Raw genomic sequence first — 13,042 nt, 5'->3', positions numbered from 1 at the left:
TTAGGTGAGTAATGGAGATAAATATCTACACAGTTGTACTTTCCTCCTTCAGTAATTGTCGAACGGTCCCCCGTGTTTGTCTTGTTGTGTCGTTGGCACTTCTATTATTTCTTCACACTTTGTAGCCAGACATCTAAAACAAGCGATAATTGTATTGCGATGAGCCAGGGAAGTCATCTTCATCTCCATCCTCGGCCATTTTAACCAAATCGGCGCTGCAGTCGGAATGAAATGGAAGCCAGACACGGTTATGGCCCACAGTCTGATAGTACACGTCGTCTCAATCTCAGCCTTACACCTGTTCAGGATTTATCACAGTCCTGTGGGCTGGAAAGCAGATACAGCTTATATTGATTTCCTATTCTGTTTTATGGCCAAATTCTGGTGCTGCTGGTGCTGTGTGTGTGTGTGTGTGTGTGTGTGTGTGTGTGTGTGTGTGTGTGTGTGTGTGTGTGTGTGTGTGTGTGTGTGTGTGTGTGAGGATGAAAGAAGGGATGTAGAAGGGCTTGAGAAAAAGTCTGTGATGGCGGATTAATATCACCGAGGTGATGCTTGGTGTTAAACCTGAAGGCAGGGAAAGCAGCCAGAGACGCAAAGCCACAATTACAGCTCATTAAAAAACCATTAGCCGGTCATTGGAGGTCAGTGTAGAGTATTAGCATCAAGTGCCATCTAGCCATGCGCTAGCTCACAGCTCATAGCCCATGCGCTAGCTCATCGCTAGGTCCTGGCCATGCGTTTGACACGTGACATAACAAATACACGCAGAGCAACACGGCAAACAGGAAGGAGGATCCACGCCGCACCGGCACAGCATCGGAGGATCGGTAACCACGGCGACGCCGGAGCTCAGGAGAGTTGTTTAGTCACTTCGACAGATAATAAAGCTACATCAACACATAAACCAGTGCCATAAAGCCTTCATTTTAATAAGTGTAGACTTTATTTGTTAAGTAACATCCACAAGTTCCACCACACACAGTATGACTTTAAAGACAAAAAAAAGTACGTTTCAAAATGAACTAAGAATAATATTTACACTTTTTATGGTTTGCCGTTTCCTCAAAGATCTTAAAAATATCGATGGCATTTATTTGATTAATTATTATTGTATTGAAAATAAATCAATGCCCTTGAGACATAAAAAAAATCAGATCCATACCCTTTGTGTCACAGGCACATTAAAGTGTTTTAATATCTAATTTTCATTTTTATATTAATTATAATTATAATAATAATAATTTAATAATTCATTAAAATTTAATTTAATTTAATTTTGGGGGGCTCATTGGCTTAGTGGTTAGCACGTTCGCCTCACACCTCCAAGGTTGGGGGTTCGATTCCCACCTCCTCCTTGTGTGTGTGGAGTTTGCATGTTCTCCCCGTGCCTCGGGGGTTTCCTCCGGGTACTCCGGTTTCCTCCCCGGTGCAAAGACATGCATGGTAGGTTGATTGGCATCTCTGGAAAATTGTCCGTAGTGTGTGAGTGTGTGGGTAAATGAGAGTGTGTGTGTGTGCCCTGTGATGGGTTGGCACTCCATCCAGGGTGTATCCTGCCTCGATGCCCGATGACACCTGAGATAGGAACAGGCTCCCCGTGACCCGAGAAGTTCGGATAAGCGGTAGAAAATGAATGAATGAATGAATAAATTTAATTTAATAATTTAATAATAATTTCTGTGGTTATTGTATTAAGCAAAAATGTGTTCCATAGGAACATTAAACAACTTTAGTGTGTATTTAAAAATATATTATAATTTGAAAATTGTAATTTTTATATTAATTCAAATATTTGATGTTTTTTTTTTTTTTTGCTTCAGGTAAATATTAAGGATTTGTTGCTACAGTCACCTTTGACTTGACTCAGAGTCCTGCGGTCTATATACAGTACTGTAGCTGTCTGGACTCTCATACAGAAGCTGGCTGTTATTTCACATGAGCAGGTATCCTGGATGCCACAATATGGGCTTTAAAGCATATTCACATAAGCATTAATGTCCATCCTCTTTATAATAGCCCAAGTGAAAGCATAGGTGTTGAGTGCTGATGAACAGGAGGGGAATATACAGGCTTTCAGACAGCAGCTATCAGGCAAATAAGCCGTAAAAGAGCGCATCCTCTGTCCTTTTCCGTCGTTCTCTAATGCTTTGTCTCTCTATACTTTTAGTATAATAGCTGCAGGCCACCACTCGGTATGGATCTCGTCGCTTTATCAGCCGGCGCTACAATATTTAATGTGTTAGTGCTAGACTGAAATAGACGACGTCTGGGTGACGATCGTCTTGAGCTTAAACACACGCATAGAAGAAGAAGAAGAAGAAGAAGAAGAAGAATAAGAAGAAGAGAAGAAAGTGCTGTAGATTAAGTGTACGTGTTCTACAGATGTTAGAGAATATTCATTCATTCATTCACTCATCTTCTACCGCTTATCCGAACTTCTCGGGTCACGGGGAGCCTGTGCCTATCTCAGGCGTCATCAGGCATCGAGGCAGGATACACCCTGGACGGAGTGCCAACCCATCACAGGGCACACACACTCTCTCATTCACTCACACACACACACTACGGACAATTTTCCAGAGATGCCAATCAACCTACCATGCATGTCTTTGGACCGGGGGAGGAAACCGGAGTACCCGGAGGAAACCGCCGAGGCACGGGGAGAACATGCAAACTCCACACACACAAGGTGGAGGCGGGAATCGAACCCCCGACCCTGGAGGCGTGAGGTGAACGTGTTAACCACTAAGCCACCGTCACCCTCACCCCCCTTATGTTAGAGAATAGATATACATTATTCAGGATGACGTACAAATAGAACGAGGGATATTTTATTTTCATTTTATTTTCTTAACCTCACTAGACAGCTTTACAGGACAGTTAGGATAGACTAAAAGGTGCGCATACAAAACGGGATCCGGAACAAAAAGTCACCAGAGACAAGGGTTTTACTTTCATGGAGGCGCAAGCAAGCGGTCACGTATAATTTAGGACAAAGAAAAAAAATGTGCTGAGGTTTAGGAGCTGCCTGGTGGCGGTGGTGAAGGTGAGGATGATTTAAATATTTAAATGAAGCTCTGAATTTGGTTTTTGTTTTGTTTTGCTGGGAAAAATCATTAGAAAATATTGCAGTCAGATCCAAATAATAATAATAATAATAATAATAATAATAATAATAATAATAATACAGATGTAGATGTTGGGAGGATTAAACAGATTCAGACTCTGATAGTAAAGAAAGGTGTCAGGGAGTGACAGACAGACAGACAGACAGACAGACAGACAAGACCGACAGACAGGCAGGCAGAAAGACAGACAGACAAGCAGACAGACAGACAGACAAGCAGACAGACAGAAAGACAGAAAGACAGACAGGCAGACAGAAAGACAGGCAGACAGACAGACAGACAGAAAGACGGCAGAAAGACAGGCAGACAGAAAGACAGGCAGACAGACAGGCAGAAAGACAGAAAGACAGGCAGACAGACAGACAGACAGACAGACAGAAAGACAGGCAGACAGACAGACAGACAGACAGACAGACAGACAGAAAGAAAGACAGGCAGAAAGACAGACAGACAGACAGACAGACAGACAGATGACCTACAAGCGCTCATAATTATCATACACCCCTATATTTATTTTCTCTTTTTTCACCATTCTCATTACCATAAGCAGCAGCACATCTGGTTCAACCACTTGCCGGTGCAATACATTTATTCATTCAAGGTGACTTACAGGAGAAATAAAGTCTAATCTGATCATCTAGCACCCTTAAAGGTTCTCAAAATTCTATTTTGAGCTCAACAGCTGAGGAAAAAAGTTTCTAGTAGCACCGTTATCCACCTGAAGAATCCTGGAGTAACCACTTTTTCCACCGGTGTACATATGAGCACTTGAGGTTTCTGAGTTTTACTCATTTTCCAGATCCTCAGCCAGTGAGATTAGATACCACTGAGCGACCAGAATAAAATAGATATATCACTTGTCAGGATTCCTGTAGCCTTGATGATAACACCTATTTAACACTAATAGGGTTCCTTAAGAGTTCTTTAAAAAGTTGAGGGCATTCAGACCTCTAAAGTCTTCTTAATGTCATCTCCCTTGGGGAAATCTTTAAAGTTTGGCATCAAGCAAGAAGAAGTCCTTTAGACAGAACCGTTAACCAAACATCTGACCCTGGTGACATTAGAGTCAGTCCACAAGCCATACATTATAGTTTGATCATCAAACAGAACTTGGTAATATGACCGACTCATGATACATCATCTAAACCTGTACGCTGATGATGCAATGCTACATGTGTTCAGCACATTTATTTAGAAGTCCAAGAGATGCCTGAAGATCTCAGGAACACTGAGTACAAGGCTGACTAAGGACTCCAGATGATCACAAGAACGTCTTTATGCCCACAAATAATCAGTGAGCTCAGGACTGACCCGATGACCATGGAGCTTCCTCTGCTAGTCCTCTAATCATCTCATGTTTTTTAGTTCTGGTGAAACTTACATGGAAAAGTCATAGCACTAGTTTGGACTTCTGGCACATCTACTGTATACTTGTAAGAAAAGCTTAACATTTAAAATTCTTTTATATATCCATGTTTACTAAATAGGGGGGCACGGTGGCTTAGTGGTTAGCACATTCGCCTCACACCTCCAGGGTCGGGGGTTCGATTCCCACCTCCGCCTTGTGTGTGTGGAGTTTGCATGTTCTCCCCGTGCCTCGGGGGTTTCCTCCGGGTACTCTGGTTTCCTCCCCCGGTCCAAAGACATGCATGGTAGGTTGATTGGCATCTCTGGAAAATTGTCTGTAGTGTGTGAGTGTGTGAGTGAATGTGTGTGTGTGTGTGTGCCCTGTGATGGGTTGGCACTCCGTCCAGGGTGTATCCTGCCTCGATGCCCGATTACGCCTGAGATAGGCACAGGCTCCCCGTGACCTGAGAAGTTCAGATAAACGGTATAAAATGAATGAATAAATGAATGAATGAATGTTTACTAAATCAAAATGTATGGATACCCATAGAGAAGCCAGATGACTGCTATCACATATAGAATCCTGAGTGCTGAGTGTATAATAACCACCGCATATACTGTATGTTTGTCAGGTTTAAGGCTCTGTGGAGCTGTGGTTCATCCAGGGTTCATGCAGGGTTCTTACCTCCGAGCGTAGCCGAGATGAGGATGTGAGTACCATATTTCTTGATGATGGTGTCGATGAAGTGCTGTGTGGACGGACGCCGTCCCAGAAGCCTCATGCTCCTCTGGAACTCGGGCATGAGGGGTACGGGATTGCTGATCAGATCCCGCCGCTCAATGGCTGTGTTCCTCACCTTCCAACGTGCAAACTCCCTGCAAGAGAAAGATGTGCAAGATGCAACCTTTAGGAACTAACTGACTTTCACCGAAATCCTTTATCTGTCATGGCCGCCATATCGGGTACCGTATTTACTTTTACATTCATTGTACATGTAAATGTGACCACGTTTACATTTACAGCATTTAGCAGACACCTTTATCCAGACTGACTTACAACTGAGGGTTAAGGGCCTTGCCCAGGGGCCCAGCAGTGGCAGCTTGGTGGACCTGGGGTCCGAACCCATGACCTTCCGATCAGTAGCCCAACACCTTAGCCACTGAGCTACCACATCCCTAAAGACTAAAGGATGACTGTGTTTTTGTCACTTATTTCATTTCGGAAGGTCATGGGTTCGAACCCCAGGTCCACCAAGATGCCACTGCTGGGCCCCTGAGCAAGTCCCTTAACCCTTAGTTGCTCAGTTGTAAGTCACTCTGGATAAGGGTGTCTGCTAAATGCCGTAAATGTAAATAAGACAAAGCACTACTTTTAATTTATTCACACAAACCAAAAGTTAAATCTATTGGTCTTAATGGTTCTTTAGACAAATTCCAGATGTATCAGTAATCAAACATAGACAAGGACCAGCAGAGCATAAAGATAATATGAAGCAGCCAATCACATCTAGCCTTGAGTACAAATAAAGACGCCCACGATTCTTTCTTGTCAAAACACCAGCCGCCTGCTGGCTATCGTTGTTTGTGATTGCTATCTTAATTAAGAAAATACAGATGAACATCACACTCGAGTTGATTTCCGCCAACGGGCAGACTCTCGGCTTGCTAATATGCTGTATTGGCCAGATTACTTTTTCATTTGAGCTTCGCTATAGACAAAGAAACACACTTCCTGTAATGGAGCGCAAAATTGAAAAACCCTTGACAAAGACACGAAAATGCATCCGAGGTGCATTCCGGTGCTAATCACCCCATCCGAGTGTAACTAAGCAGAAATGAAAAACATTATCAACGGGTCGGAGAGAGAGTAAGAGACCCAAAGTGGTTCATTAAGCTTTGAATCAACCCCGTTGGGTCATTGCCATGGAGATCTCAGGCATCTGTGTCGGCCGCCACTCGAGTCCTCGGCCTCGGGAGATGTGTTAATCATTAGGATGGAAGGAACCGGGTAACTGGGGACATGGACAATGGATCTCAAGGGTTTGTAATTGAGTTGAGCTTCACCTCAGAGGATGTACCTCTGCGTTAAACCCTTACCTGCTTGCTTGCTTCCTTCGGTGGCATTAAATGATATTGCCTCGGCGTCTGGGGGTAGTAACCGATAAACTCAAATTTCTGCTGCATGGCTTCAGATGATCGGATAATTATGGACTCTGAAGTCATTTTTCTTACATGTCTTCCAAGCCGGAGAGGGAATAAACTGGGACAGGTCTCTCTTGTACTGATTTCCATTTGTTGGGCTTATTATTTTTCAAGGCAGGATTTATCATGCAGACAAGAGTACAGGACTCGATGTCATCGATAAACACCCATAAATCCTCAATACATGTCTTGTCCTTTGTGGTATACTAAGATAAGCCTACACTCGATCAATTCCTGAGTGAAAAATGGACATGTTACGGTGGATAAAATAAATGAACAGAGAGGGTACCTTTCTGTTAATGTGTACGGTAGCGTTAGGACTTAACGTTTAACATGATATACGATAGAAGGAGTAATTAAATTAAGCGAATAGTAATATTATCAGTGAGACCTAGTGATATAATGTATCGCTCGAATTCATTGTCAAGCTACAGACATTATATTTAGCCTCATGTCTAATTCCAGGACCAGTCATTAGTGCACATAACATCCTCTGAGGATTTAAGAGACTGTGGCAACCTTTTGATGTTCCAACTAAAAAAATTCCACTCGTATGACAAGCGTTTGTAAATAGATAGACACAGTCTCTTTTTTCCTGAAAGAGAATAAGATAATCCTCCCTTATCGAGGCACTCACACTGCCTTATTTATTTCCGCTGGGATCGGCTCAGTGTGGCTCGGCGTAACGCGTGAATGGCGCTGTGTTTCTGGAGGTGTCGAGCAATCGGCGGAGGGCTTTGGGGTTGGAGTCATAATGAAAACATCACCAGGCAACTGGTAGTGCCAGGCACCGGTGTACAATTAAGTCTACCTGCATGGGGTCGGCCCACGCTGTGCTGCCAGTGCCAGAATAATTTCTGACTGCGACATGTCCTTAGTCGGATATATCTCAAAATCGCGAGCAACAGGTTTTTACCTCCGGGCTGCGTCGGATTTCCCTGCTATTAGCCTGAGCGCTGCAAAAACACTGGGTGATGCTAATTCAATTGTGCAGCTGAGGTTCTCCATGGCCCACGTGACAGGTGAAGCTCACGGGCTCTCGCCTTGTGAAATGGATCTAAGCGCTTTCTAATTACTGCTCTTCAAGGGAGTGGGAGCAAATATATGCAAATTGCACTGTGTCTGCCTTGGCATCAACAAATCTCAAGGTAAAGTAGGGCAGATAATGAGGCGTATTAAGCCTCTGCATAAAGTTGCACCAGAGAAAAGATTGTTGGGGGGAATAAGTGTGTGTGGGTAGTTATGAGAAATGTCTGAAAGGAATACCCGATGCACTGCGATTCTTATTAGATTCCTTAATGAATGACAGCAGCAGTGGATTATGGATATCATTGAAAGCTATATGGAATGGGAAGACTACAGAATTTAGCCTGTAGTTATAATCAAAGCAATTTACAGTGTGGATTTCTTGTTGACTTTATTGTGGGGTAACTCAGCATTTTATTAAGGGTAAATTAGATCTAGTCCCTGGATATTGAAAAGACTCCGGAGCTTTAAAAGCATTTTCACATCACTGTATAGATTGTGGGGCGCACGGTGGCTTAGTGGTTAGCACGTTCTCCTCACACCTCCAGGGTCGGGGGTTTGATTCCCGCCTCCGCCTTGTGTATGTGGAGTTTGCATGTTCTCCCCGTGCCTCGGGGGTTTCCTCCGGGTACTCTGGTTTCCTCCCGCGGTCCAAAGACATGCATGTTAGGTTGATTGTCATCTCTGGAAAATTGTCCGTAGTGTGTGAGTGAATGAGAGTGTGTGTGTGCCCTGTGATGGGTTGGCACTCCGTCCAGGGTGTATCCTGCCTCGATGCCCAATGCCGCCTGAGATAGACACAGGCTCCCCGTGACCCGAGGTAGTTCGGACAAGCGGTAGAAAATGAATGAATGTATAGATCGTTGTTTGTTCTAGCAGCCTTGTATTCTCAGGCAGGTCTTCAAATGCCTTTACTGTATATCACATGCTTTGGATTCTTTCAGTGTTATTTGGCTACAGGAAATGCTAACTCCACAACGTTTTCGATGTCGCTAACATCAGTTTCTCAAATTGGCTTAAAATCAATTGTAGCTTATAGCTCAGGCTCATGCCCCTTAGCCCCAGTAATTAGCCATATGTGCAAGCATATGCGGTTTGGTCCATATGTTCAGATTAGCAAACTGAAAAATGGGCTTTCTGTGATTCAGCGTTTTTGTGGTTTGCTTGATAAATGAACTGGCTATGCACTGGCTAGGCAGGGGACCAAAATAAAGTCACATCTGACTGCGTTGTTTAAAAAATTCAACAAGATCTATGCTAAGGTCCAAAGGGGGAGAAATCGTTCAGCATCGAATTTAAACACGCGAAGACGTGACGATTTTCCCGACAGGAAAACACATACGTCTTGCCTCGTCTTTCCCTGTATGCCTTACTGCAATAACATGCAGCACTGTGGGATCGACCCTGTGTTGGTTTGCTCACGTGTAAACACGTCTCAGATCCGTTCGTCTTCCTCTCTTTCTGTTTTATTTCTCATCGACGAGCACAAACAGACAGACGGAAAGACAGACAGACGTATAATCAACCGCAAATCGCACTTCTAGCACGCTCGGTTTGAGAACCGGATGGATCCCTGAGGCGAGTGATTTTCGGTTAATTGGTGCACCAGCGGGTTCAGTAATGTCCAGTTCTATTTCTTCCCAACAACAGAGACAGAAACTAACAAGGAACGGATGCAGTCATGCTGATAACAATATGCACCAACATCTCCACAACACACTGAATTTCTATTTAATTGCAACTCTGGCGATTAACTAGGTATATTTTCAGGGCAGGAAATAATGAAATGGAAATAGTTTTGATCTGAAAGTTTTCACCCCCTATCAAGCACTCTTTCAATAAATTAGTTCCTTCCTTCATTTGATATTTGTATATACCTCTTTTTAAACAGCGAAGAGCCCTTAACCAGCCAAACAACCCTTAGGAAGCCTTTCTTGTAATAAGTGGGACTATATTGAGAGAGATGGAGTATTTTCATTAGAAATATGAACTGATGAAATGAAAATGAGTGACAGGGGACCCAAACATTCACAAACCATACACTAGAGGTCTTCTTGGGTCTAAAGAAATGTCCCCGCCCCGAAGAGACCCGAATCACTTTTTACCCGAACCCGACGTTTTTTTTTAAGAAAGACCCGACCCGAGACAAACCCGAAAAAATTAGACCCGAGTCCGAGTTTTTAACCCGACTGGACCCGAATGTTGTGTAACTCTACAGCAAAAGTAACCGCTACAGCATGGATTCAAAATTGATTGACAGGTCTGTTTCAACAAAAATTAGCTTACCGCCAGCCACACGTCACCAGCCACATGCCGCAAGCGGTCTTGGCAAACAGACGAGAGGTTGGAAAAGGACTCGATTCGATGCACGCACGCAAGATACGATAGTTCGGGTCTTCTTGGGTCTGTTTGGTAAAAACACATTCATTTTAAATTACCCGAGACCCGACGCCGCTATTATTATACACGACCCGTGTCCGAGGTACACGTGAAACTTTTACTCCCGAACCCGCTCGGGTCTCGGGTCGGACCTCAGGTTTTCAGGTATAAGTGGACCCGTGAAGACCTCTACCATACACACTTCTTTAAGGGATATATACAGTATATATATATATATATATATATATATATATGGCTAAAGTTTGTAGCTTATTGTGTTGAAAGCTTGTCTGTTGATAACAAACAACAACTGTAGGGTTTTAAACTGTACCTTAACTTACGTTTCCATCAGAGGAACAAGAACTAAAACCCTTCAGGTGCTTTTGCTTCTTGGGAAAAATGTTGAAGGTGTGGTTCTGTGGTTCTAAAACACTAAAGATGTGGTTCTGAACCCTATGACGATGACCTTCTCTTTTAATAAGGATCATTAACTTATAACCATTAAAAATAACCTCTGATAAATGTTCGAGGAAGCATTTTTTTTTTTTTTTTTGAGAGTAGAAGATATTAAATGATCAACATCCAAACCTCAGTGGGACTTCGGTGGTCCTTCCGGTTGTATCCGGAAAGGTTCTATACGAAAAGTTTCTTTTTCATAGACAGTCAAGTACAGTACAGTGCCTTAAGGAGGCTAAGCATCGTTAACTATTCAACAAAAACACAGAGGAACTTTGTTTTAAGTCATAAAAGCGGAAATTTGTAGAATTATTAAAGACTCTTCAGTTTTCAATCAAGGGACTTAAAAATCTAGACCATGAAAATTTTTAATCCTAAAGGCTTCTTCATTTGTTCCTCTTGGGACCCATTAAAGTTTCTATGTCAGAGTCTTTCTCTTAAACAGAGGGTCAAATAGAAGTCTTTAGGATGCTTTAAGTCATTATCAGAAGAACCCTTAGGGAGTGTTTGAAGAACCTTTTTTTAACCAAGATTGTTGAAGGCAAAGGGGTCTAAAATATCCATAACATTTCCTACAATCATTCACAAGTTCCAATCTTAGAAAATGTAAAAAGTGTTCTTTGATTCTTTATGTGAAGGAACTAGTAAAGATCTCTGTGGAGAACCCTTTGACTCAGGGTCAAGCAGAATACGTTTGGGGAGACAATTATCGCAAATACTGTATGTTCTGTTCAATCCCGTCTGTGTTCATTCGTTCATTCATTCATTTTCTACCGCTTATCCAAACTTCTCGGGTCACGGGGAGCCTGTGTCTATCTCAGGCGTCATCGGGCATCGAGGCAGGATACACCCTGGACGGAGTGCCAACCCATCACAGGGCACACACACTCTCATTCACACACACACTCACACACTACGGACAATTTTCCAGAGATGCCAATCAACCTACCATGCATGTCTTTGGACCGGGGGAGGAAACCGGAGTACCCGGAGGAAACCCCCGAGGCACGGGGAGAACATGCAAACTTCAAACACACAAGGCGGAGGTGGGAATCGAACCCCCAACCCTGGAGGTGTGAGGCGAACGTGCTAACCTCTAAGCCACTGTCACCCCAACCCATTAAAAATTCTCAAGAGGGTGGAAGATGTTCTGGGATGTCATGGAAAATCGATTCGATCCCACTTCCGCAAACGAGCCTCGTTTTTTTCCGGGGTTCTTTATACAACTCAGCGTCTGACAGATAGAAGGCTAAAACCTTTGTCTTTGGCTAAAGCACTATGTACATGTGGAGGATAAATATTCAGTGGCAGTGATCTTAACGTGCGACGGTGTTGAACCTCGCTGTGACGCTGATAACTCATCCTCTGTGGTGGGGAACTAAAGCCCCACTTGCCCTGTTATGTTTTTGCTCTGATGCGACATGCTGCACTGCTTTCACAGGAACGCCAATCCATCAGCGGCGACTCGCCTACGCCGTGTCAGGCCCCCGAAAGCAATTTCACCGGGAGATTCATTTTTTCCATTAAAAGTGGGCGACATTAAGAGCGAGCACGGTGGGATAATCCACGGCGCGGAATAGTCGCGCCGAACGGCCCGACCCTGACGGCACCATGTTTCACACAGTGAGAGAAAATGAAAACGCCTGTCCACACCTTCCTGGAACAACAATTGCTCAGAGGACGCCTTCTCCTCCTCCTTGGTCTCTTAAGAACACACCTACACACACACCCACCTACACACACACTCCATTCTGATCTATATCCCAGCGGAGCGCTTTTTGCGTTTCCTCCACGTTTGTAGCCGACCACGCATCATCTGGCGTTAATGAAACAAAAGGTGACTTGACAGAGATGCAATGCCGTGTTTGTGTTGGTGTTTGTCAAACGTTCGGCCATGTGCCAATTTCGTTCTCGGCTTCCTAATTAGGAATGATTGGGGCTGGACAAAAAAGTGACTTAAAGCAATTTCCCGAGTACAATAGAGATCTTCAGGAGAGAAAAAAAAACCAACACATGAAAATAGTGGCTTGTTATCGCTTGTTACGATGTAGAACCGATAACACAATTAACACACTATCACACACCTGCTTAGTGTTTCTATTGTATGTGCCTAACAGCTCACAGGTACGTTGCGTAGCTGAATTAAAGCTTCACAATTACACCTGTGTTATTATTTCACTATTACATCCCGACATTGATAAATCCTGCATTCTGATTGGTCAGAAGGTGTCGTCGCTGACGTGGTGAAGACGGTTGTCTAACATTTCCGAGTCCTTGTGAAGGAACAACTGTTTATCGCTGCTATAACGTAAGAGACACGTATAACGTTTCACATTCGTTCCCTAAGAAGAAATTTAAAAAAAAAATATATATATATTATTCAGTTTTTATTTTAGGCATAAAACACTTTGTAATTTATGAACCTTACTTCAGCAAAAAAAAAAAAAAAAAAAAAAGAATACGTTTTTATTTTGTCCATCACACGTCTCCTGTATCCCAACATC

At 43.3% G+C, this 13,042-nt stretch overlaps 1 protein-coding gene across 1 annotated transcript in view; it reads right to left on the bottom strand.

Moving 5' to 3' along the window:
- The window catches only part of brinp1 (bone morphogenetic protein/retinoic acid inducible neural-specific 1), a 63,515-nt gene extending 56,817 nt beyond the window's left edge, over positions 1–6,698 (bottom strand). The window contains exons 1-2 of the mRNA XM_027152745.2: positions 6,573–6,698; positions 5,161–5,380 (exon numbers count right to left, since the gene is read on the bottom strand). Coding sequence (XP_027008546.1) covers positions 5,161–5,380; positions 6,573–6,698 — 346 coding nt within the window. The remainder of the gene's footprint in view (positions 1–5,160; positions 5,381–6,572) is intronic.
- Between the last annotated feature and the right edge of the window lie 6,344 nt (positions 6,699–13,042).

Source organism: Tachysurus fulvidraco, chromosome 26 (genome assembly GCF_022655615.1).
Source record: "Tachysurus fulvidraco isolate hzauxx_2018 chromosome 26, HZAU_PFXX_2.0, whole genome shotgun sequence".
Classification (NCBI taxonomy): Eukaryota; Metazoa; Chordata; class Actinopteri; order Siluriformes; family Bagridae; genus Tachysurus; species Tachysurus fulvidraco.
Note: the sequence above shows the minus strand (reverse complement) of the source record. Positions and strands in the feature narration are given on the sequence as shown.